Below are 25,122 nucleotides of genomic sequence, written 5' to 3' on the forward strand. Positions count from 1 at the left end.
GCCACACCAATCTCATCTCAATCGCACATCCATTATGACAGCTATCCAGACCAGTGGACTAAAGAAAGGGTTCAATGTCGCCACATGCAAATAAATATTCCAGGAAAAGGATTCTGAAACAACATTGATTTATACAATTTCCGCTAAACACATTTCAAAACCTGGTGTGCACGCAGGTGGGATGCTTGTCATATGCAAGCAGTGCAAAACAAGTTCCCAAATGTTTGTTTTGCTTACTGACAAAAACAACCGAAGTTGACTTTGGGAAAAAAAAAGGGAAGATCATACCCCACCCCATTCACCCTTCAGCAAATCCAATTGCTTATTATAATTTGATCTGCAAAATTTGGTAACACTGTACGGTCCCAGGGATTTCATGTCTCCTGTTGCACCTTCACCCCCATTTTTAAAAAGTGAGCAAGAATTATCCTACATTACTCGATGTAAAGTGCACAAATCAAATGGCCCTTGACAAAAGATAGGGTATGGGAGAAAACTGTGCTCTCTACGTACTGGACACATGTTCTTGAAGATTTAATTAATTTGAAGTCTTTTGTTTTATATAAAGTTCAGCAAATAATTTCCCTCCCACCTCCCCAGCGTCTCTCCCCCCCCCCCCCGCCCCCCCCCCCCCGCCTTTTGTTCTTCTTTACTGTTGTTGCTAGATACAAAGTAATTGTCTTCAGAAATTGTCCACGAAGCATTCTGTATTGGTTTCTACGGTAAGAAGCAGCTCCTAACTGAACTCTATCAAAACACAAACGCAGTGAGATTGGAAAATGAACACTGGTGATATCCTATGGGCAGGTGAAGGAGGCACTTGGATTGGCTGGTATTCTAATAAACGTCCCTTCCGTCCCGACACTAGGTGGTAGTGTTGTCAAGAATCCGGTTGCAGTTAGGCACTTGGCTGCAAGTTTGTAAGGCAGTGCTTGCCATCAGCTATGTCATCAGGATTGGTTTCTGCCGTATTTCTAGAATATCTGAAGGGAGAGAGAAAGGTAAATTCAATAGTGTTGAAAAAAATAATCATACAAGAGCTTAATATCAAGTACGACGCAGAATAGAGAGTTTCACAAAATAATTGACGTTCTCTGGGCGGAAGCGGTGATAATTTTCTCATTATTTGCCACGAAGGAATCAGGTGCAGGAGGGAAACCTGGAAATTGAGCATTCTACATTGTTCATACAAGGGCCTATTTCAGTCACTTAACAGTGACTGGCAATTATTTGTTTTAAAAATTAATTTAGTTCCAATTCAGTCAGTTGATACATCGTTTACTTCAATACTGCATGTAGAGAGGGGGCGGGATTCTCCGTTTCTGAGACTAAGCGTTGATGCCAACACAGAATTTGTGCATTTTCACGGCAGCAAAACCGGCGCCACACCTGGAACGATTCCGCTACTGTTGAGGGGCTAGCAGTGGCACCACGTGGAACACAATGATTCCAATAAGAAACGGTGCCAGATTTGCCGGTTTCTAGATCGACATTCAGGAGGCTGACAAGTTACAGCTGCATCTACACTCTCCCCACGCACACCGTCCCAGCCAACAAGATGGCAGCAAGGAGAGCAGCTCCACGGTTCACTGATGCCGAGCTGGAGACCCTCCTGGATGCGGTGGAGGAGAGGCGGATGACCCTGTACCCCGGCCCGGGAAGGAGGCTACCAGCTGTTCGTCGTGCCTGAGCGCAGGTGGCAACGTCCGGACCGGCCAGCAGGACCGGAAGAAACTGCACGACCTCCTCAGGGCAGCCAAGGTGAATAGGCAGCACTGTGCCCCTGGCACTAAACCGCATCCCACACACCTGTAACCTGAACCCCCTCCCCCCCCAACTCAGAGGGCGGCCGAACCTCCACCCAACCCACATGCCAGTACCCATACCAGCCACCATGGCCGGGTGCCCTGGCCACCAACTGCCCACCCCCCTGGGCTGCATGAGCATGAGTCGGACTTTCTAACACTGTCATATTCTGTCCCCCCTCCCCCCCAACCAGGTGAAGGCCGCACAGAACCGCCGGGAGTGGAGAAGACAGGAGGGGGACCGCCGGATCAGCGGCCCCTCACCATGGTCAAGCAGAGGGCCCTGGATGTGGTCGGCAGCCCAGAGGAACGGGAGGTCGCTGAAGGGAGCTCGACCACGGGGCGAGGAATTGAGACCCTGCTTAGTTGCGGTTCCCCATGACATGTTGCCAACCCCCCCACCCCACCCCCCAACTCACCCCAGCATCACCGTCACCCCCACACCGTCAACCACACTCCCCTCTGTCCCCCAGCCCGGATTTTGTCTTGTCAGCCAGACCAGGGTCCGGCCCGGCAGCCTACAGGTCGCTGCTTTCTGTGTCCGACCTCCTTTCTCTCTCCCTCAGCAGCCACAATGTCAGTTTCACAATTTTTAAAAGTACAAGTGAACCGCGCCACCGGGAACTTGGCCCATCGGAGGAGAATTGTGGAGTCCCCAGAGAATATCTTGTCGGGCCCGCTAATGATATGCAAACGGTGTTTACCGTTTGTGCGTTCTGGACCACATTAACGCCACAGTCGAGGCGACGGAGAATCGCGATTTAGCGGCAAATCGGTGCCCGCCACGATTTTGCCATCGGCACCTTTTCTCCACATTTCACGATTTTGGCATTAGCAAACGGAGAATCCCGTACAGGATGTTCGGGAATGGATGACAAAAATCATTAGAATCGGAAAATCTGCTGACTAGCTTTTCAGAAAACTGAAAAGAATCCTGCACTGAAAAGCACAAAAGAAACAGCTTCGGAGGACATTGGATGTCTCCCTCATCTCATTAACTAAATCTTTGTCTGCAAGTCAAAAATTGTGGATTCAAGTACCCCTCCAGAAACTGGAGTAGAAAATCACGGCTGAAGGTACCCGCAGTGCTGCGTTGTTAAAGGTGCTGTCATTCGGGTAGAGGCTGGACCTGCCCTCTTAGGTGAGCATAAAAGACCTTGGCACTATTTTGAAGACCAGAACTGTGCCTGGTGACCAGGCCGATATTTATCTTTCAACCAAAACAGATTATCGGGTCATGAGCTGTAAAGTACGTTTGGACACCCGAGATCCTGATAAGGGTTATATGAATGCAAGTCTTCTTTAAACTGTTAAGTGATAAATTTCCCTGCAACGTACAGTATATTTAGTGATTGGGGAAATTTACTCACACACTTCACTGGGTAAACTCCACTGACTGTTCAAAAGGCCCCTATACACCCCATACGACCTCCATAAATTCCATTAATCTCATACAAAATGTTGATGCCTGCATCTTATTCTGTATTGTTACCCTTCCCACAAGACGCCCCCAAATTTTAAATTCCCATCTTCATGTTTAAAGCTCTATTCCTGTAAACTCCTTCAGTAACATCCTCTCCCACACAGCTTTCTATTCCCCCACCTGAAGCCTCTTGTAGATTTCTCCCCAAACCGTGCCTTCAGCCACCTACGCTCATACTTTGGAATCCTGTGCCTCTCCCCCTCCCAGTCTCTCCTCCGTCCGCCTAGCCTCCATTTTCCTAGTACATTAATTGTGAAGGACGTTTTCCTATGTTAAAGGCACTACATCAATACAAGAGGTTGGTAATGTTGGTATCCAAGGCACACACTGGGCATAATGCCTTTAATCTATTGCAAGCTATCATTGTTTTGGAAGATCCATTTCTTCATACTGCTAGCTGATGATGCGTTGTAATGTTTGAACTGCATTATCACTAGCTTTCGCTTAATAATTGAAAATTGGGAAAGCAAATATAGAAACCCAGAATCAGTACTTTGGGAAAGGCCTGGACTGGAAAGTAGCAAATGTAAGCCTGCTATTTAAAAAAGGGGAAAAGTAGAATGGAGAACTTCAGACCGGTTTGTCTGGTGTCAGTGTTAGGGAAAAAATTAGAAATCTATTATAAAGGATGTGATAACTGGACATTTCGAAAAGAATGGTAGGTGATCACATGATGTGACGGTGGGAGTAGCTGCTATTCTGTGGGCTCTGGCGCCACTCGCTTTTGATCAGTCATTTCTCCTGATTTTCTGACATTTATCTATCTAATCTAAACCTTGAATTAATATTTGCTGTTATGCACCTGGATGATTTGGGGGATTAATATTGCCGAGAAATGTCAAGACATCTGGGGGCAGCCAGATTCAGCAGGAGTGGAGCTGCGTTTTCAATATGGCGGCCTGATCCTTGGGAGGTCTCTCGACCCCGCAGTCTCCGGGGTTCTCTTGGAAGTGGGGAAAATGACGACTGCTGACATTATCCAAGTGATTTAACAAAGGCTTGGTGTGTTGACCCAAAATCTGTGCACTCATGAGGCCGGGTTGCAAAACACCATTAAGAGGCTTGGTGATGCAGGGGAGGGAAACCCACATGTGGAACATGATCCGTCCGCTGTGGAGGCAAGAATTCAATCCTTGGAAAACTGGTTGAGTGGCATGGCGGAGGTCCTGGAGGACTTGGAGAAAGAATAATCAAATCGTTAGTCTGCCGGAAGGTGTGGAGGTTTTGACCAAGGGTGGTACAGGCTTGGAGGGCTGAAGGGCCTGTTCCTATGCTGTGTTCTTTGACTGGCTGCCGTGTTTTCTCAAGCTGGATGTGAAGGCTGGCCATTTCAAATTAGAAAGAGTGCATCGTATCCTTTCTTTCAGGCCAAGGAATTTTCATCCAGGCCCTTAATCATTCGCTTCCAGAACCATAACGACCTGCAGAGGTTCCTGGAGACGGCAAGGCATATTGGGACCTGGCTTCACAAGGGAGTGAGAATTTCTTTCTTCCAGGACTTTTTGGTGGTGACGCAGGCCAAGTGTTGAGGCTTCGATGAAGTTCGAAGGCTGCTGGACTGAATTATGCTGTGCTTGATCCTGAGACCATGAAAATTGTATCTAACAATTCTGTCAAATCATTTGATAATCGATTGGCCTTCGTTCAATCCATGAAGGAAATGGTTTGATGATTTACAGCTTGGACTCACTCAAACTCTAATCCGGACTTTTTCCAAGAAAACGGGTGGTGTTGTCTGATTTTATTATCCAGTATCCTGTTCAAGGGAGTTGCAATTATATGTGCATGGATTGAATGTCTTTTTGCTTCTCCTGGAGTGTACCAGGGACTTGTAGTACCTTATCCTAGTCATAGTAGATATGCCATGTACTTGTTATCCGTCGTCTGAGTGTTAATCATGGCAAGACCAAGTGATGCAATTGCTAAAGGGTGGTTGGTGGCAGATCCAGGTCTTCACGGGTGAGTCAAAAATGCAAGAGGAGCATTCGATTCCCATTCCCTTGTGGCCTTCCTTTTGTTCCCCTTGTTCTGGAGAAAGAATCCAGATGGCAATGACGATATGGCTGTGCATTAATCCTATGGGTCCTCAGTCTTAATAACTTAGATCCCTTTAGATCTATTTCAGTTGGGATTCTTTTGTTTCTTTTCGGTTATTATGGGAGGATTTCTGCATTGAATCATACTTTGGTGCAGACAGGTCTTCTCTCCATGAAAGGAATGGTTTGGGGGTACTTTAATGTAAAGTGGGTTGGAAGAGGGGAGGTATTGGCTGGTGCATGCCTCATGGTGGCTCGTAAATCTGTTCTTATTTTACTCTGTGGCCTAATTAATAATCTTAAAATTTGCTCATGGAATGTACGGGGCATCCATCACTTTACCAAATGAAAAAGATTCTTTCCTTTCTTAAGAAGGAGAAGGTCAACATAGCCTTACTACAAGATGATAAGGAGCACTTAAAATTGAAAGGAGAGTGGGTGGGATAGGTTTTCTTTGCATCCTTTTCATTAAGCAGCAGGGCGGGGGCAATCCTTCCGAATGTCCCGTTTAGTGTTTGAACTTGCATTAAGGACAAGGGTGGCAGATATGTGATCATTAGAGGTACGGTGCCTGGAAACGTTAATGAATGTTTACGGACCCCTGAATTATTTCCCCGAGTTCATTACGAAGGCTTTTTGGGGGGATTTTGCCGAGTTGGCCTCAGCTAACTAGTTTGTGGCTGGTGGCTTTAACGGTCATCTGAACCCACTGGTCGATAAGCCTCCAATCACCAAGAATGCCCGCCCATCCACACTACTGGATAGGGCGTTGGCCTTAAGCCTGTGAGGAGGTGGGTTATGTGGACACTTGTAGGACTTTATAACCTAGGGAATGGGGATTTTACTTTTTTTTCCAGTTCCGCATCAATGCCATACTAGAATTGGCTATTATTTTGTGCCAAGGACGAATCTGCACCTGGCAGCATTGTAATCTGGGACCATGCCCCCGTTTTCTTGGAATTTCTGCTCGAGGGCTCCAACCCCCGATAGAAAACGTGGAGGTTTGATGCCTCCCTGCTAAGAAATACAGCATTTTTAAAATAACATATTTTTTTCCAAATAAGGGGAAATTTAGCGTGTCAATCCACCTACCCTGCACATCTTTGGGTTGTGGGGGTAAGACCCATGCATACACAGGGAGAATGTGCAAACTCCACACGGACAGTGACCCAGATCCTCAGCGCCATGAGGCAGCAGTGCTAACCACTGCGCCACCCCCCAAAACACATCATTAATTACACACTTTAAAAACAGTTTGCATTCTCCTCTCGGTTAACTCGACCCCACGTATTTCCCCCCTATTTTGTGGGAGAGGTGCAAGGCTCATGTAAGGTAGATAAGCTGCCAGTCATCAAGAATGCCCGCCGACATGGGCGGCATGGTAGCACAGTGGTTAGCACTGTTTCTTCTCAGCGCCAGGGTCCCAGGTTTGATTCCCGGCTTGGGTTACTGTCTGTGCGGAGTCTGCACGTTCTCCCCATGTTTGTGTGGGTTTCCTCCGGGTGCTCCGGTTTCCCCCCACAAGTCCTGAAAGACGTGCTGTTAGGTGAATTGGACATTCTGAATTCTCGCTCTGTGTACCCGAACAGGTGCCGGAATGTGGTGACTAGGGGCTTTTCACAGAAACTTCATTGCAGTGTTAATGCAAGTCTACTTGTGACAATAAACATTATTATTGTTACAACTATTTTGTATGCAGCTAATCAAAGGTACAAGATGCTGGAGAGATAGCTGAGGCTGGAGTGTTATTTGGCGAAGGCAGAGGAGAGTTCTCAGACCCCCAATATAATTGTTGAAGGAGGCACGGGTGGCTCTGGACTGCCTATTGACTCAGTAGGCTGAGAAAAGATAACTTTTGCGAGGCTGGGGATGTAAGAGTTTGTGAATAAACCGAGCAAATATCTTGCCTGCTTGACAAAGAAAAAGGCCAACTCTCGGGTGATCCAATTTGTGTGGCTTGTGGGAAGGAAAAGGGTTATGAAGACAGAAGAGATAAATGGGGCTTTCAGAGAATTCTATGCGAGACTATACAAGCCTGGTGACAGGTATGGAGGTTCTGGCCAAAAGGTTGGAAGACATCCTTCCGACAGTTGTATGGGAGGACCAGACTGTGTTTATCGGGGTAGGCTTTCGAGTGATGGGATTGCTATTTCCTTAGATGCAGAGAAAGCGTTTGACGGAGTTGAGTGGAATTGTCTAGTTTGTATGTTGAGAGGCCTTGGGTTGGGGGAGAATTATATTAAGTGGATTCAAATATTGTATCATAGACTTGTAGCAGCAATGCTCACAAATGGTTTACGGTCGAACCTTGGGCTTCAGAGAAGGACTAATCAGGGTTACTCTCTGCCCCCTTTGTTGTCTGCTTTGGAAATTGGGCTACTGGCAGAGGCCATTAGATCAGGTATTTCGATAAGCGAGATTGGCATGTGGGATGAAGCAACACAAGATCGCGCTTTATGCAAATGATGCACTGCTGCTGGGGTTGAATCCTGGCGTTTCGGTCCCTGCCATCACTGGAGTGGTTTTAGTTCCTTTTCTGGTTACAAGATTAACTTTTCTGAGTTTGAGGCCATGGCAGTGGAAGGGCTGAGGGGTAAACTACCCCTCTCGCTAATTTCCTATTTCGATGGTCCCCCAAGGGATTTAAATATCTTGGGGTATCTATTATCTCTTCCTTTAGACAGTTATATGGAGCCAATTTCCTCCAATTGATGCCGGCTAATAGACGGGATCTCACTCCGTGGTTGGTGCTCCAGATTTCATGGCTTTGGAGGATTGCCCTAATTAAAATGACCGTATTTGCCAGATTTATATATCCTTTGCAAATGCTGCCTATTCTGTTGTCATCTAGAGTTGTTAAAGAAATTAATGCAATGATTGGTACATTTATTTGGCACAAAAATGACCTTGCATTAAGTTTGCTAAACTTCAGTTACTAGGGGATGGGGGGATTGAGTCTCCTGAATAATAAGCTATCCCTGCTGACCTCTCAACCCAAGATTCATCAGACACTGGGTTAGGATGGATCCAGCATCCATCTGGCTCAACACTGAGGCAGAGCAGTCAATTTTCCCTCTACAGGCCTTGTTATTTTATGGTGACATTAAGACGGGCTCTGCTAAGTGTGATAATCCTATTACTATTAATATGCTGAAGAGCATGGAGGTTGGCCCATCAACAAGAGGGGAGATCTAAACTGACTTCCACTCACTCTCCCATCCAGGGCAGTCCAGACTTTCCATCCGGTCGACCATGGATTTGATACCTGGAGAGATAGAGGCATTTGCCGGTTTGGAGACATGTTCAGAGGTGCCTCCTCATCATTCTTTGAGCAGCTATGACAGCAATCGGCAGCCCATGACAATCCTTTTTAAAAAAAATAAAAATTAACAGCTTAGAGACTTGATCCTTAACAAAACTTCCCTGCATCTTGACTCCTCAATTTTCCCAGCGGAACGAATCCAGATTTCTGTGGCCTAAACAATTGATGAACAAATTCTATGATGCTTTGAACTTCAGGGCCTGGGAAAAGGACTTGGCTATCAAGATTGATGAGGAAACATGGGGTAACATAGGAGATTAACTTGTTCAAATTTCAGTTTGCAATAAGATGAGGGGAGGCACAGTAGTTAGCATTGCTGTCTCACAGCGCCAGGGACCCAGGTTCAATTTCGGCCTTGGGTAACTGTGTGACATTTGCACGTTCTCCTTGTGTCTGCATGGGTTTCTTCTAGTTCCTCTGGTTTCTTCCCACAGTCCAAAGATGAGCAGGTTAGGTGGATTGGCCGTGCTGAAAAGAAAATTTCCCTTAGTGTCTAGTGGTGTGCAGGTTAAGTGGGGTTACAGGGAAAGGGCAGGGGAGTGGTCCTAGGTAGGGTGCTCTTTCAGAGGGTTAGTGCAGACTCGATGGGCCAAATGGTCTCCTTCAGTACTGTAGGGATTCTATGATACTATGAGGGAGACCCAGTTCAAGATACTACACTGTACTCGTATTACACCTAGTCTTAGACATAGGTTTGATCTTCCCTTATCCCTGATGTGCCTAAAGTGCCAGGTAGTCGAGGGCAATTATATACAGTCTATGTCAAGATTCAATCTTATTGGTCAGGGAACTGGAGAGGAATTTTGAGAGTGCCTTAGAGTTTAATCCTGTATTTCTGATTCTCCCACTCCCGCAGGCGAGGGGCCAAATGGACCTTGATGTCCTTGTTCACGAATCACTAAAATATAGCATGCAGGTGCAGTAGGGAGGCAAATGGTACGTTGGCCTTTATTGTGAGGGGGTTTGAGTATAGAAGTAAAGGCGTCTTGCTGCAGTTATATATAGCCTTCGCCAGACCTCACCTGGAGTATTGTACACAGTTTGGGTCTCCTTATCCAAAGAAGGATATACTTGCCATGGAGGGAGTGCAATGGAAGTTTGCCATATTAATTCCTGGGATGGCTAGATTGTCTTATGAGGAGTGACTGAGGAGACTGGGTCTGTATTCCCCAGAATTATGAGGAATGAGGGGTGACCTCATTGAAACTTACAACATTCTTATAGGGCGTGACAGGGTGAATGTAGGTAGGATGTTTCCCTGGCTGGTGAACCTCGAACCTAGGGACAAAATCTCAGGATAAGGGATAGACCATTTAAGACTGAGATGAGGAATTTCTTCACTTAAAGGGTGGTGAATCTTTGGAATTCTCTCCCCCAGAGGACCATGGAAAATCAATGATTGAGCATTTTCAAGACAGAAATTGAGACGAATGACATAGAGGGATATGTAGATAGTGCGGGAAAGTGGCATTGAGGTAGATGATCAGCCATTATCTAATTGAATGTCAGAGCAGGCTCGATAGACCGAACGTTTGTATGTTCCGAAAAAGGAAAAAAAGGAAAGTGCTGGAAATAAAACCTTAAAACAGAAGATACCCGGAAGATCAATCAGAATGTGTGAAGAGAGGACAACATTTTGAGTGGGACCCTTCTCAAAGCATTGACCTGTCTTTCCTCTCAGCATCTCCATGATTTACTCTTCTCGGAGACTTAGAAACTCTCGAGATTAGGTACAGCTGAACCTTTAAAAGGAAATAATCCCAATTTTAGCAAAGCCTTCGATTAATAACACAAAATGCCATTCAAAAATATATAATCAATTCGCATCATATGATTGGGGTGATTTAATAGGTCAGACTTGAATAATTAGATATTTAAAGTACTTGTATTTGCAGGCATCCATACCTTCAAGGGAGCAAAAATGTGAATTAATACACTGAATCTAAAGAGGATTGCAGTTAGAATAATGTAATTTACTGTGCAGATTTTTAAGTCAGGGAATGTGCTGAGAAGTTCCCTAAATTCCCCTAACAGCTGCACTGATAACTGCTTTAAAAAGTCCTAGCTCGAAACTTTATGCAGCCATGTCTTTCACATCGCAGTCCTATACCTAGGCAAGGTAGTCGTCAGGGCATAGCAAAACCACAGCTTTTGTTTGGAGTGAAAGGATATCCGTGCATTAAAATGAAATGAAATGAAAATCACTAATTGTCACAAGTAGGCTTCAAATGAAGTTACTGTGAAAAGCCCCCAGTCGCCACATTCCGGCGCCTGTTCGGGGAGGCCGGTACGGGAATTGAACCGTGCTGCTGGCCTGCCTTGGTCAGCTTTAAAAACCAGCTCTTTAGCCCTGTGCTAAACCAGCCCCATAATCTTTACACTTTAATTTAAAAAGGATTAAGAAAGGTTTACCGTCCATTTTTCTCTTGGTCCCTCCTTAGCCACAATCCATTGGTGCAAAATTATCGGCATATTTCCTTTTGCATTGTGACATTCGTGGAGCAGACTGCCAGATAACAGTGAAGTTCTGAGAGGATTTACCTGTTGTGATGCGATGCATTGGTAATGTAACATAGGTAAGGTGTGCATAGAGTAGAAAATTTTCTTCAGTTCTGTTCAGCTTTAACCAAGATCCAACCAGGGACCTCCCTGTCCCGGACAATGACCGAGATCGTAGGTTGGATACACCGTGCATGTCTGCAAAGAGACATTGGATTCATTTTCAAAATGAAAAAATGTACAACATTATTGTATTTCAAAATGCAATAAAGAATGAGGGAAGAAACCAGAAGAATGATGAATTCCAGCAATTTAGAACATGCTTTCAAAAAAAATGTTCGAATAATCACATCAATGGTATTTAATGCCATGTGGAATGGACTTTCAACTATGCCAGGATAAGAGAAAGCTAGTAATAATGTTGTTCCAATGTTACAAGACATCTTTAGCTAGCAGTGTTATGAAAAGAATCTTACAAAAGCAATGGTAGATTGCTGAGGACTTAAGGCATTAAAGTCTGGTGTGCCTTGGATACCAACATTACATTTTCATGTCACACTGGGGTGGAACTGTTTCTTTGTCCTACATTAACCATTGCTATGCCTTTATTCTACAAGAGAGGGCCTTAAAACATAAAGATGAGAGTTTTAAATTAGAGGTACTCTGAGGCTGGAAGTCAATGCCGGCCAGTGTAGATGGGTATGGACAAGTGTAACAACGCAGGATAAGATGGAAACACAACTTTGGTCTTGGTGAGGTCTTCATAAGGATCTGCGGCGTGGAGAGCATTGGATGAATGAACTTACTACAAATGAGAGTTTCAGCAGCAGATAGACTGAGATGGTGTCAGTAGGCGGTCTTGTAATGGAAATTATATTAATTCAGAAGCTCAAAATCAGGATCAAACAGAGCTCCAAAGATTGCAAACAGTCCAGCTGTAGTCACATAAGGGAATGGAGTTGGTAACAAGGTAATGAATTTTGTGTTGAAAGTTAAAAACAGTGATTTTGGATCTCTCAATGTTTATAGAATTTTATAGAATTTACAGTGCAGAAGGAGGCCATTCGGCCCATCGAGTCTGCACCGGCTCTTGGAAAGAGCACCCTACCCAAGGTCAACACCGCCACCCTATCCCCATAACCCAGCAACCCCACCCAACACTAAGAGCAATTTTGGACACTAAGGGCAATTTATCATGGCCAATGCACCTAACCTGCACATCTTTGGACTGTGGGAGGAAACCGGAGCACCCGGAGGAAACCCACGCACACACGGGGAGGATGTGCAGACTCCGCACAGACAGTGACCCAAGCTGGAATCGAACCTGGGACCCTGGAGCTGTGAAGCAATTGTGCTATCCACAAGGCTACCGTGCTTTAGGTGGAGGAAGCTACACTATGTGCACAATCAGAAAAGCAATGCCACCACGGAAACAGTGAAAGAATAAAAGAGGTGGTGGGAAACTAATACTGGGCGCTGTCAGTATACACATGGCTTTGGACGATGTCACTAAGGGGAAGTCTGTAAATGAGGAAAAGGTGGGAGCCAAGGATGGATTCCTGGCGAAGTTCTGAGGTGACAGTTCATCAGGAATGAGAATAGAAGTCATTACTAGAGGTTCTCTGGCTATGGTTGGTTAGGTAGGAATACAGCTAAACTGTGAGGCACATGTGTCACCTGTGTTAAGTTTGCAGTTTGACCAATAAAGCAGAATGCCCGCAAATATTCACAAATTGTTTTCGTGACCATGTTAAGGGCATTTCAGACTGTGGAACAGACATGAAACTAATTGCAGGAATTTAGCCAAACAACAGTAGGATACATGGGCAAGGATATGGGGTGTGGGAAACAACAGAATATTCAAACAGCTTAATTCACATTTTTGTTGCACATTCATGGGATCTGGACAGCTCTGGTATGGCCAAAATGTATTGCCCATCCCCAATTGCCCTCAAAGTAGTGGTGGTGAGCTGCCTTCTTGAATCACTGCAGTGCAGGTGTTGTAGGTACACACACAGTGCTGTTAGGAAGAGAGTTGCAGGATTTTGACCCAGAGACAGTGAAGGAACGACCATTTAGTTCCAAGCCAGGATGTTGAGTGGCCTGGAGAGGAACGTGCAGGTGGTGGTGTTCCCATGTATCTGCTCCCCTTGCTCTTTTAGTGGTTCAGGCTTGGGAGGTCCTGTCAATGGAGGTCTGGGAGTTGCTGCAGGGCACTGTGCACCAATGGTGGAGTGAGTGAATGTTCAAAGCAGTAGATGGGGTGTCAATCAAGCAGGTTATGACTTGGATGGTGTTGAGGCTCTTGAGGATTGTAGGAGTTGCATTTATCCAAGCAAGTGTTATTTCATCACACTTATAATTTGAGCCTTTTAGATGGCGGAGAGGCTTTGGGGAGTCATGAGGCAAGTTACTCATTGAAGAATTCAGAGTCTCTGTCCTACTTTTGTAGCCACAGCATTTATATGGTTGGTTTAATTAAGTTTTTGGTCAAAGATAACCCCCAGAATGTTGATAGTGGGGCTTCAGCGATGGCAATATCACTGAATGTCAAAGAGAAATGGTTAGTTGTTTGCTTGTTGGAGATGATCATTGCCTGGCACTTGTGTGGCATAAATGTGACTTGTAACTTATTAGCCCAAACCAGAACTACGTCCAGGTCTTGCTGTATGCGGGTGGGGACTGATTCAGTGTCGGAGGAGTTACAGATGGGTCTGAACTCTGCAATCATCAGAAAACATCCCCAACTCTGACAACATGCGGGAGGGAAGGTCATTAGTGAAGGAGCTGCAGATGGTTAGGCCTAGGACACTATCCTAAGGCACTCGTCCATTGGCTGAGATGATTGGCCTTCAAAAGACACAACCATCTTCCATCTTCCTTGGTGATGGGTGCGACTCTAGCCACTGGAGAGTTTCTCCACAGTTGCAATTAGCTTCAATTTTACTGGGATCCTTGATGCTGTTCTTGATCAAATGCTGCCTCGATGTAGAGGACACTCAAATTCACCTCAGGAATTCAGTTTGTGTCAAGCCTAGAATGAGTCCAGGAACTGAGTGGCCCCGGCAGAATCCAACATGAGCACTATTGAGCAGGTTATTGCTGAGTAAGTGCCATTTGACAGCAATGTCAATGACACCTTCCATCACTTTGCTGATGACTGACAGTGAATTGATGAGGAGATAATTGGCCGGATTGGGTTGTCCTGCTTTTTTTGGACAGGATATACCCAAACAATTTTCCACATTTGTCGGATAGATGTCAGCACTGCAAATGCACTAAACCAACTTAGCCAGGGGCGAAGCTAATTCTGGAGCACATCTTCAGCACTACAAAGGGATTTGACAGAGCCTATGGGTGTGATTTAACTATATGGGAACAAAGGCCCATAGCAAGCCTGTTTATCCACGTGTTTTCCGGTATGCTCAACGCTGAGAAACACAACGCTAATGAACGGCACTCGGGTTAGATAGGGGGCCTCAGCGGGGAGCGCACAGCCAACGCCACTCATAGACCCATTTCCTACATTGAGGAGCTCCGCTTGCTTGAACTCCTCAGTGTCACGAGAGATCGGGATGCCATTTAAAAAAGGTACCCTGATCTCTGGATTCTGCGATGCGACCCCCGATCCCCCCAAGCCCCAACTCACTATGAGGGGTCCCCTACACCTCTCATACACCCCAACACCCGTTCAGAGCAGCACTGGCCTGATTGCCGCCGTGTGTAAAATGCCAGCTCAGCACCTTGACAGTGGCAATCTGAAACCTGGCAGTACCCCTGCTAACTGGCAGTGTCGCCTGGGCATCGCCAGTCTGACACCCAGGTGGCACTGCCAGGGTGCACCCTGTGGCTGGGGCCTCCGATTCCCTGTGACACCTCCACGAGTGCTGTTCTGTCTGGTCCCCATTTGTGGTCTCCAAGGTGATGGGGATAGATCCCAATGCCTCGGGTGCCTCAGGAAACTGCGTATTACAGTGAGACTGACTGACTCGCTTTAATATGCAGATTTGCCAAACAATGATCCTGCCACAACGGGCAACATTTACATTGCAACATCTCGCAAGGTTGCATTCGATCTCGTGAGGAGTTACGAGCTGGGTAGATACCGGGAGTGGGATCTCCCGGCTTCTATCTGTCATGTTGCACTGCTTTTCGAGCGCAGCATGGCCAATCGATCGCGCCCTATAACTTTTGTAGTGTCCAATGCACTCAATCATTTCTTGGTATCACATGGAGTGAATCAAATTTGCTGAAAACTGCCATTTTTTAAATAGTGGGGACCTCAGGAGGAGGCCTAGATGGATCATCTGCTCTGCACCTTTAGCTAAATATGATTGCAAACGTTTCAGCCTGATACACAGCAACATTGAAGACGGAGTTGTTCATGGAGCCTCCCTATTCAATCAGTTGCTTAATTGTCCACTACCATTCATAACTGTGTAGTGCAGGATTGCAGAGTTATGACCTGATTTATTGGCTGTGGGATTGTTTACCCCGGTGTAGCATTTTGCTTCCATTAGTTAGCCCTATGTTGCAGTTTTGCTGAGTTGGCACCTCATTTTTAGATGTGTCTGGTGTTGCTCGTGGCATGCTACAAAGATACAGATAGTTCTGAGGAAGCGGGGGCTGCAGAAGGACTTGAACAGGCTAGGAGAGTGGGCAAATAAATGGCAGATGGAATGCAATGTAGAAAAGTCTGAAGTTATGCATTTTAGAAGGAAGAATTGAAGCGTAGACTATTTTCCAAATGGGAGAATACTTAGGAAATCAAAAGCTGTTCAAGAATGTGGCTCACCACCACCTTCTCGAGGGCAAGTAGGGATGGGCAATAGGTCTAGCCAGAATGAGAAAAACACTACCTGCCAAAGGTCCTGTCTGGCAGATATATCTTTCTGGAGTTGGCCAGCAATGGACATATTTAACCATTCTTGGTGTTGGCCATTGAAGTCCGCCACCCTGGACAAAACAAAGGACCAATCCACGAAAAGATGTATTATTATAAAGGCAAGCACAAGAAACTAGTTAGAAACCGTACAAAAAGAAACTGAAGATGCACCTTCGGAGTCTGCGCTGTCTGAGCCATGCCTGAAGAATTCCTCACTGTCATTGGCCGAATGAGACTTCTTCATTTCCGCCATCCGATTTTTGGGCGTTTTTCTGCGTAATGAAGGAGAGAAAAAGGACGGACGATTGTTGCGCTCGGGAGTTGGTGGCGTGCTGAAGGAAGTGACCTACAATTGTCCCAAAAAAATGATCTAAGTTCCAGCATTATTGTCCAAACATGCCTAAATTATACTGGATTAGTTTTCTAAATGTGTGAAAATTGGAATTCATATGATACAATGACAACACTGGGACTAGTCCCACTGGAAGGATGACAACATTTAATAGAAGAACATTTACACTTGTTGGGCATTGGTGGTGAGGGCTGATCAATTTAAAATGGTCACTGAGATGGTCTGGAGGGACATTAGATTTCTTTATAGATGTGCAGAGGCTTACTGGAGCATCCTATGTCTTATCACAAGGACTTATAGCAAAGCTGATGCATCTTTTAAGGAAAAATTACCCTCACCCTTTACTCTAACATTAATGGCCAAATATTGATTGGGAACAAGTGTCCCAATATCACCATTCAGATCTTGCACATCTCTAATTTCCCTCCATATTTGCAACTCCAACTCTCTCTCTCTCTCTCGCTATTTGGAGCTCTACAAATAACTCCAGTAGCATAATCATACCATTTTTCTGCCTCAACACTAACCAAATATATCAATTCCTGCACTCGAGAATCTATAGATTTTAGTCCTCTGATCTCTAGCAGATCCAGGTACAGTACTTCCAGAGTGCAGGCTGTACTCCACAAAGGAAATCAACGAGTTCTCGTATAAAATGATCTATAATCCCACCCACATCATCGGCTCCACTACCAGTGGCTGTGAAGGTCGCCATGATTCTCACCATTTAAAGTACAGGTTCATTCAGGCTGCACCCGGCAATATTAATAACATTTCTGTAAACATGCATTGTTTGTGAGGGAGATTTCCCAAAAGCAGCAAAATCACCAGTGTTACCATTTTAAATGGTAGGAATCACAAAACCACAAATATGCATGTTCCTTTCATCAATCACATGACCTGCATTCATTCACTCCATGCCCAGCTTGTTTGAGAACAGCAGCATTGCAGCATGCAAACCGTCATTCATGTCGTCATGCAGCACACTGCCGCAACGGTAGGGGCACACTTCAGGTTCCTGAATTGGTCCTCCAGGTCTTCCGGAGAGGCTGTCAGCTGCTGTTCTGTCTGAAGCTTCAGGGAGAATGGTGCTGCTATCGGCCAAAGTATAGGGCATCACCACGAAGCAGCAGTACACCATCTCCTCCCTTACCCAGTGGTGCATTTCCCGAGGCGGGAAATCATTGTCACTGTTCAAACTAAACTGACTTCAGAATCTCATATCAGGCAAGATGCGGTGCCAGAGAGATAGTCATGGGGGAAAACTATTGGAGGGGGCCATCAGTTATATTTGGCCTGTAATGATATGTATAGTACCAGTGTAATAAAGGGTTAACATCTGAAACTGTGTGTAAATCAAACACTAGATGGTATTACTAAGTCGCTGTATATAAGACAGCATCTCTAGGAACTGTGGGAGAAGCTGAAGAGAAAATGATGAGAGCAGAGTGAGAATTGAATGTAGAGATATAGCACGAGGTCAAGTCATAATGCAGTTTAATAGTTAGATAGAATATTGATTGCTGTACTACAGATTCAGTATCATTAGTTTAGTATCTGTAAATCAGTAGAGTGTGTGAACTTCATTTAGTTCAGCAGTGTAAAATACATTTTTGATTCAAACTTCTTATTTTTATATTCTTTGTCAACACTTCTTATCTGGCTATCTTGGAAGAAAAGGCAAGAAATATAACATGGTCTGCTATGTGTTTTCATTAAACCCAGAACTACAAAGTAGCTACAATGTAGTCATATTCAGCTTGTTCACCAATGGAAGCTGACTCATTTGTTTGCTCTCAATGGCCCACGACAGCGGCATTGAAAAAATGATTAACATACTGCGCAGTGCGCAGGGCCCATGAGGAACTGCAGTTAGATCATCTCAATTACTTCACAAGCTGCTTTTCAATAGAAGGAAAATATATTCTCCTTCAAAACAATAAATGTACTCATTCGAAAATAAACTTAAAATCAATCAATATTTAGAAAAGGGAAGATCTTGAGCAGTCAGAGTTAATATTCACTGCATGGATCGATATCCAGCAGGTGGTTCCTTCAGGAAAGATCTGATAAAAATGTCTTGCGCAGAGAGGTTGTACAACACATTCCACACAATGGATTTTACCAGAATCGAAAGCAAACAGAAATGGAATTATTCTGGCTCCACATAGCCCACAAAAACCTTGCACCTGCTGCTTCTGCCTCCACACAGACTGCAAACAAACCACAGCCTTGCTCGAACTCTTTAATTGACTGAAAGCAGCATTTGTCAGATCTTTACACTCTGCTTGCTTATACTGCAGTCTTGATCTGACGTCTAGGCACAGTTCATTACAATGCAATACAGAACTCCAGCCTTGCAGCAAAAATAATGACCTTTATCGCTTGTTATTTCAGAGGTGTGTGAGAGAGAGATAGACAGACAGACAGGCAGTGAGTGAGCCGAAAGAGAGATTGTGAGGGAGATGGGGAGGGGAGAGTGTTTGAGGGGGAAAAAAGAGAAATGGGCTGAGAGTGGAGACCTGCAAGGTGGCAGAGGGAGGCAGTGAGTGAGTGAGAAGGGAAGGATAAAAAAAAAGTATAATTATCATACTGAATTATTCAAAACCTGCACCCACTTTAGAAAACCAATCGACACAATTGATGGCCCTTTCTCTCATTGATAATATCTTTGTATTGCACAAAACAATGTGAAATAAAATGGATTCAGATCCAGACTAGGCCAGCGGGATGGAAATCCATTTTCTCAAAAATTCACTATGAAATGTGTTTGGGCAAATTCAACATAGCACCTAAAGGAGCTCCCCCAAAAAACTCGCCATTATTCAGTGGTAATCAACATTAACAAGCTGTCAGTTTAATTAATTTAGATCTATATACCAATAAAATATTTATTCCATTGTGAAAATAATGATCACAGCTCAATAGATTATCGTCTGGTGAAAGCAAGGAGTCTAAACTGAGTTTTGAGCATTCGTCATATCCATTTGATTTCACCGACTGCCTCAGTTTCCGCTCTTGGTGTCTGATGCTCAAGTTAAGCCTGATGCTGTTTCAAGTTTCTTGGAAGGCCAGGTGTTTAGTAGTATAATTACTGATTGCTACACAGTATTAAAAATAGATAGGAGGAACTTTTTAAAATCAAATGCAACATGTCCCTGAATCAAAAGGAAATCTTGCCCGACATGGCATGCCTGATGACGCCAACCAAGATCAGATTTTATTTAGACAAAAACTGAAAGCCTTTTGGATTCACTGAAACAGGTCTGATTTATTTCAGCGATGTAGCCATATTCCATTCACTGGTTGCTTTCAGAGACAGGCTGAATTGAGAAAACTCTGTTCTGCCAGCATCACAAGAAGCGGAGTAATAATGCTCAGGCCAGTGGAAAAAGGGGGAGTTGTAAAAGCCAGCAACAGCATTCAGACAGTCAGTGTTGGGTGGCGGAGAGCAATCAGGCATTCCTTGAACAAATTGACACCTCTGGCCTGTGAACCTTGGTAAGATATAATAATCTTTATTAACTAGCAACCTGGCCTTAATTTTACACGATAGCTTCACACTACTGGGAGCTGTACACTAGATTTTAAACAATGTTCACACAAATATCCATCTACACATGCAACACTCTAGATCTAGTCACAAGATTACATGATCTTTCCAATTGCAAATATTGAAGGTATTGTGTCTATATATAATATATATATATATATAAAATATATATGTTATATATCATATATAATATAAAGATATATATTATATATATGAGGAAGGCACACAACACAGCAAACACAACACAGGCTTGTGGGGGGTAATGTTAACCTACCCAGAATGCACTGCAGGAAGGAGATGCATCCCCCTGGATGGTGAGAAATTGCAATGTTACAAGTTAGACCATGTCACATCTTGGCAGAACATGCTTCAGGACTACTGCCAATGGGGCTCTTCGGCAAAGTATGGACATTTATTTTCAACAAGATACATTTCCATGACACATCTAAAAACGAGAAGGGGATAAAATGTGGTGCCCTTGGGAAAGCACTCTCTCATTTCTAAGAATAATTTGTACTTGCGAAGATCCACCCTCCCCAGGTATCCAGATGTGGTGTCCAGATGTCCCCCCCCCCCCCATTCTCACCCAAATGGCCATTTTTCCTCACTTGTCTAAAGGACTGTAACACAGTTAGAAGTACTACATGATCATTAGATTTCCAAATAGTGGGCAGGAACCAAGAAAATGTCAACATAAATAATCAACTTAAATTCAGTGGATTGCACGAACGTTGACCGAGGGGAGCCGATGTCAGCAAGAGTCGAGCCTCAACAGTTCCTTCTACTTACTTGTTCATGTAGAGGTGAGTCTGGCTCAGAACCCTCTTCTGTCCCATAGGGTGACGTGTCTCCTGTTGCAACACGACTCACAGCCATCTCAGCGTGCCCTTTCCCCTGGGGGCCTTTCATCCGGACAAATTCCATGTTGTTATATTTATAGAAGCCAAAAGACATCTTCTGGGCCATCTTAGCAGCAACACTCACCTAAAAGAAAGAAAGCCTACGGCTGTAGTCAATGCTTTTTGAGCCACTCTCAAGGCTGGTAGCCGGCTAGTTGCCTTCCTTTCCTGTGCAAGTCTAAACAGTTAGGACTGGCAAGTTACTCTACTGTTTGGCTATCGCAGCCGTGGTTCCCGTCATACTTGGCATCAATACACTGTCCATTGGGGGATCATTGGACAGAAACTGTTTCTAGGAACCAGCACTGATTTCCCTTTCTCTATTCGGGGAACACAGGCCAGTTGTCTGCCACTACTGCTGTCTTGGCTAAGATCAGCTCGCTTTACAGAGATTAAGGGGGTCAACCCTGGCGCAGGAGGATTGAGAGCTCACAGCTTTTGCAATACCCATTGAGCCATACAATACTATTTTTAAAGATTTTATAAACCGTAGTAGAGGAGACGGGAAGTTACAGGAAAGAGAGGAAGAAAAAAAAAAAAGGTGGCTAGCATATTTTTCACCCATGCCAGTCTATCTCAAACGTGAATGGGCACCTCCACCACTTACACAAAGCAGTGAAAGGCAGAGCAGCAATTGTAGAAGACTTGAAGAAAATTCCATGAATCTGAACAAGGTGCCGATGTACCCTTTATTGCTTTGCAGCAATCCGAACAATATTTACTAATAGCGGAGAAGAACAGCCACTTTTAATTAAAATAATTAAAACAGCTGAACGATGTAATTGCTGGTTTACACACATTTAAACATAGAGTTGCTGGGTTAGTTGTAAGCTGGTGCAGAAAGTGCATCTGGGAGATTGTTACTCATCTTACATTAGCAGAACCGCTTTGAGAGCTACAGTTTCATTGGTAATGTAATTTTTCATTAGGGCACCAGTAAGTGCTTGAGAGAGCAACCAGTTTGGCATTCAGCCTCTGAAGCAAGGCACTCCTGGAAGAAAGAGAATTATTGATCTGATGTTGATGACTGCTGCGCATTTCCAGCATCTTTTGCCAAAGCTATGTTCGTGGCCACATAGTTTCCGCTCAATTCACTGCACATACCGTGGCTGATGGTTTATTCAACTGATACATCCCCCATGGGACAGCCTTTCCTAATCTATCGTTCCAAAAAACTGCCTTTTTTTAATCTACTACCTCTGTTCCATTCTTGCTGATCATTTTGCTCTGCATTCAGCAAGTTGCTTTAGAAACTTGCTTTAGATCACACTTTCTCAGTACACAGTGCAATGCTGATTTGTTTAAATATTGGCCTCTGGGCCTTCAGTTTCGCAGTGAAAAAATGTCAATTTTTCTAACATGGGCTTGAAAACATGAACATTTCCTCCGGGTGCTCTGGTTTCCTCCCACAAGTCCCGAAAGACGTGCTTGTTAGGTGAATTGGTCATTTTGAATTCTCCCTCTGTGTACCTGAACAGATGCCGTAATGTGGCGACTAGGGGATTTTCACAGTAACTTCATTGCAATGTTAATGTAAGTCTACTTGTGACAATAATAATGATTATTATTGTTATTAGTCAAGTCCATCCCAGATGTGAATAGTGCACCCAATTGGACCACGAGTAAACCATTCCATCATTCATTTAGATTATGGTTGATCTGTATCTCAACTGCATTTAAACTTTGTTCTGTATCCAGAAGACATAGGAGTAGAAGTCAGTCATTCAGCCCATCGAGTCTGCTCCACCATTCAATGAGATCATGATTGATCTAATATGAAATCCTCAACTCCAATTTCCCGCCTTATCCACATAACCCTCGATTCCCTTAAAAATCTGAACATAGGTTTTTTAAAAAAATGTATTTTATTACAAACATGTATCAAAACAGGTTTCAGCGACCAAACACGCTGGGAAACATGCTTCCCAACAATCAGCCTGTACAGGTTTTTCCTCTTTTTCACACCCTTCCTCCCCACGATGAACAGCTCCTCAAACACGGTCACAAACATCCCCCACCTTTCCTCAAACCCCTCTGAAGAGCCCCTTAACTCATACTTTATCTTCTCTAATCGCAGGAAGTCGTACAGGTCACCCAACCAAGCCGCTACCCCCGGTGGCGATGCCGACTGACACTCCAGCAAAATTCGCCGCCATGCAATCAGAGAGGCGAAGGCCATGACATCGGCCTTCCTCCTCTCCATGAGCTCCGGCTTCTCTGAAACCCCAAATATCGCCACCAAAGGGTCTGGGTCCACTCCCTCCTCTACTATCCTGGCTAAGACCGTGAACACTCCCATCCAGAATCTTCCCAATTTTTCGAAATTCCAAAACGTGTGTGCGATTCGCTAGCCCCCACCCCCACCACTCACACTCATCTGCTACCCCTTGAAAGAACTCACTCATTCTTGCCCGCGTCATATGCACCCTGTGTACCACCTTAAACTGTGTTAGGCTTATCCTTGCACAAGTAGTAGTCCCGTTTACCCAAGCAGTGCCTCACTCCATGCTCCCCATTGATCTCCCCTCCCAACTTCCTTCCCATTTCTCCTTGATCTTCACCACCCGCTCACCTCCCTGCTCCCCCAGCCACTTATATATATCCCCAATTTCTCCCTCCCCTTCCACATCCGGAAGTAGCAGTCGTTCCAGCAGGGTGTATCCAAGCAATCGAGGGAACCCCTTCCAGACCTTTCGTGCAAAGTCCCTAACCTGTAGATACTTGAACTCACTACCCCTCGGCAGCTCTACCCTCTCCCTTAGCTCCTCCAGACTGGCGAACCCTTCCTCCAAATACAGATCCCTCACCTTGACCAGCCCCACTTCCCTCCACCTCCTGTATACACTATCCATCCCCCCGGCTCAAACTTATGATTCTCATACAACGGCGTTAGCACCGACATCCCTTCCACCCTAAAGTGCCTCCTCAACTGATTCCATATCTTCACTGTGGACTGCACCACTGGGCTCCTTGAATACCTACTCAGAGCCATTGGCAAATGCTGCCGTCACCATAGCCCTCAAACTAGACCCCTTACAAGACTCCTCCTCCATCCTAACCCACTCTACCCCTTCTCCTTCCCACCACCGCCACACCTTGTCCACATTCGCCGCCCAATAATAATGAAGCAAGTTCGGCAACGCCAACCCCCTCTGCTGCCTCTGTAGCGGAGTCCTCCTCACACTCGGCACCTTCCCCGCCCATTTAAAGTCAGAAATGATAGTGTCCACTTTCCGAAAATAGGCCTTTGGTATAAAGATCGGGAGAACTTGAAAGATAAACAAGAACCCCGACAGAACATTCATTTTCACCACTTGGACCCTCCCTGCCAGTGTTAAGTTACCCCTAGCCTCCTCCACCAACCTCATTAAGTTACACTTATGGAGTCCCATCCATTCCCTCACTACCTTAATCCCCAAATACTTAAACCTATCCCTCGCTAGCCTTGAACATACTTAACAACCCACCCTCTGCGGTAAAGAATTCCACAGATTCACTACCCTCTGAGAGAAGATATTCCTCCTCATCTCGGTCTTAAATCTGAGATTATGCCCTCTGGTCCTAGAATCTCCCGCAAAAGAAAACTACTTCTCAACATCTACACGGTCAAGCCCCCTGATAATCCAATATGCCACAATAGTGGTTGCCTCTCATTCTTCTAAACCTCAATGAGTACAGGCCCAATCTACTCAACCTCTCCTCATAAGGAAATCCCTCCATACCCAGGATCAACTGAGTGAATCTTCTCTGGACTGCCTCCAATGCCAGTATATCTTTCCTTAGATAAGGGGACCAGAATTGTTCACAGTATTTCAGCTGTGATCTAACCAGTGTCTTATATAGTTTTAGCAGGGTTTCCGTCTTTTTATATTTCATTCCCTTGAAATATTGGCCAACATTTCATTTGCCTTCCCAAATACCTGCTGAATTTGCATGCTAGCTTTTTGTGGTTTATGCACGAGGACCCGCAAATCCTTTTGTGCTGCAGCTTTCTGCAGTCTCTCTCCATTGAAATAATATTCAGCACCTTTAATCTTCATACCCAAGTGCATAACTTCACATTTTCCTACATTGTATTCCATCTGCCAAGTTTTTGCCCACCCACTTAACCTATATATGTGCCTCTGTGGACTCTGGGTCATCCTGAAACTTGCCTTCCCATCTATTTTTGTGCCATCCACAAACTTGATCATGGTACATTCAATTCCCTCGTCCAAGCCATTAATATGTATTGTAAATAATTGCGGCCCCAGCACGAATGCCTGTAGCACTCCACAAGTTACAGGCT

General features: G+C 44.8%; 1 protein-coding gene across 3 annotated transcripts in view; it reads right to left on the reverse strand.

Moving 5' to 3' along the window:
• Positions 1-636: 636 nt before the first annotated feature.
• Positions 637-25,122, reverse strand: part of kiaa0930 — a 145,302-nt gene continuing 120,816 nt past the window's right edge. For 2 of the 3 annotated variants that reach the window (XM_072484543.1, XM_072484540.1), the window contains 5 exons: positions 20,725-20,919; positions 20,210-20,242; positions 16,202-16,376; positions 11,188-11,343; positions 637-983 (listed from right to left, as the gene is read on the reverse strand). In XM_072484543.1, coding sequence (XP_072340644.1) covers positions 943-983; positions 11,188-11,343; positions 16,202-16,376; positions 20,210-20,242; positions 20,725-20,919 — 600 coding nt within the window. In that variant the 3' untranslated portion in view covers positions 637-942. The remainder of the gene's footprint in view (positions 984-11,187; positions 11,344-16,201; positions 16,377-20,209; positions 20,243-20,724; positions 20,920-25,122) is intronic. The other variant, XM_072484541.1, reaches the window with a different exon arrangement.

The sequence above is a fragment of the Scyliorhinus torazame genome, chromosome 19 (genome assembly GCF_047496885.1).
Source record: "Scyliorhinus torazame isolate Kashiwa2021f chromosome 19, sScyTor2.1, whole genome shotgun sequence".
Classification (NCBI taxonomy): Eukaryota; Metazoa; Chordata; class Chondrichthyes; order Carcharhiniformes; family Scyliorhinidae; genus Scyliorhinus; species Scyliorhinus torazame.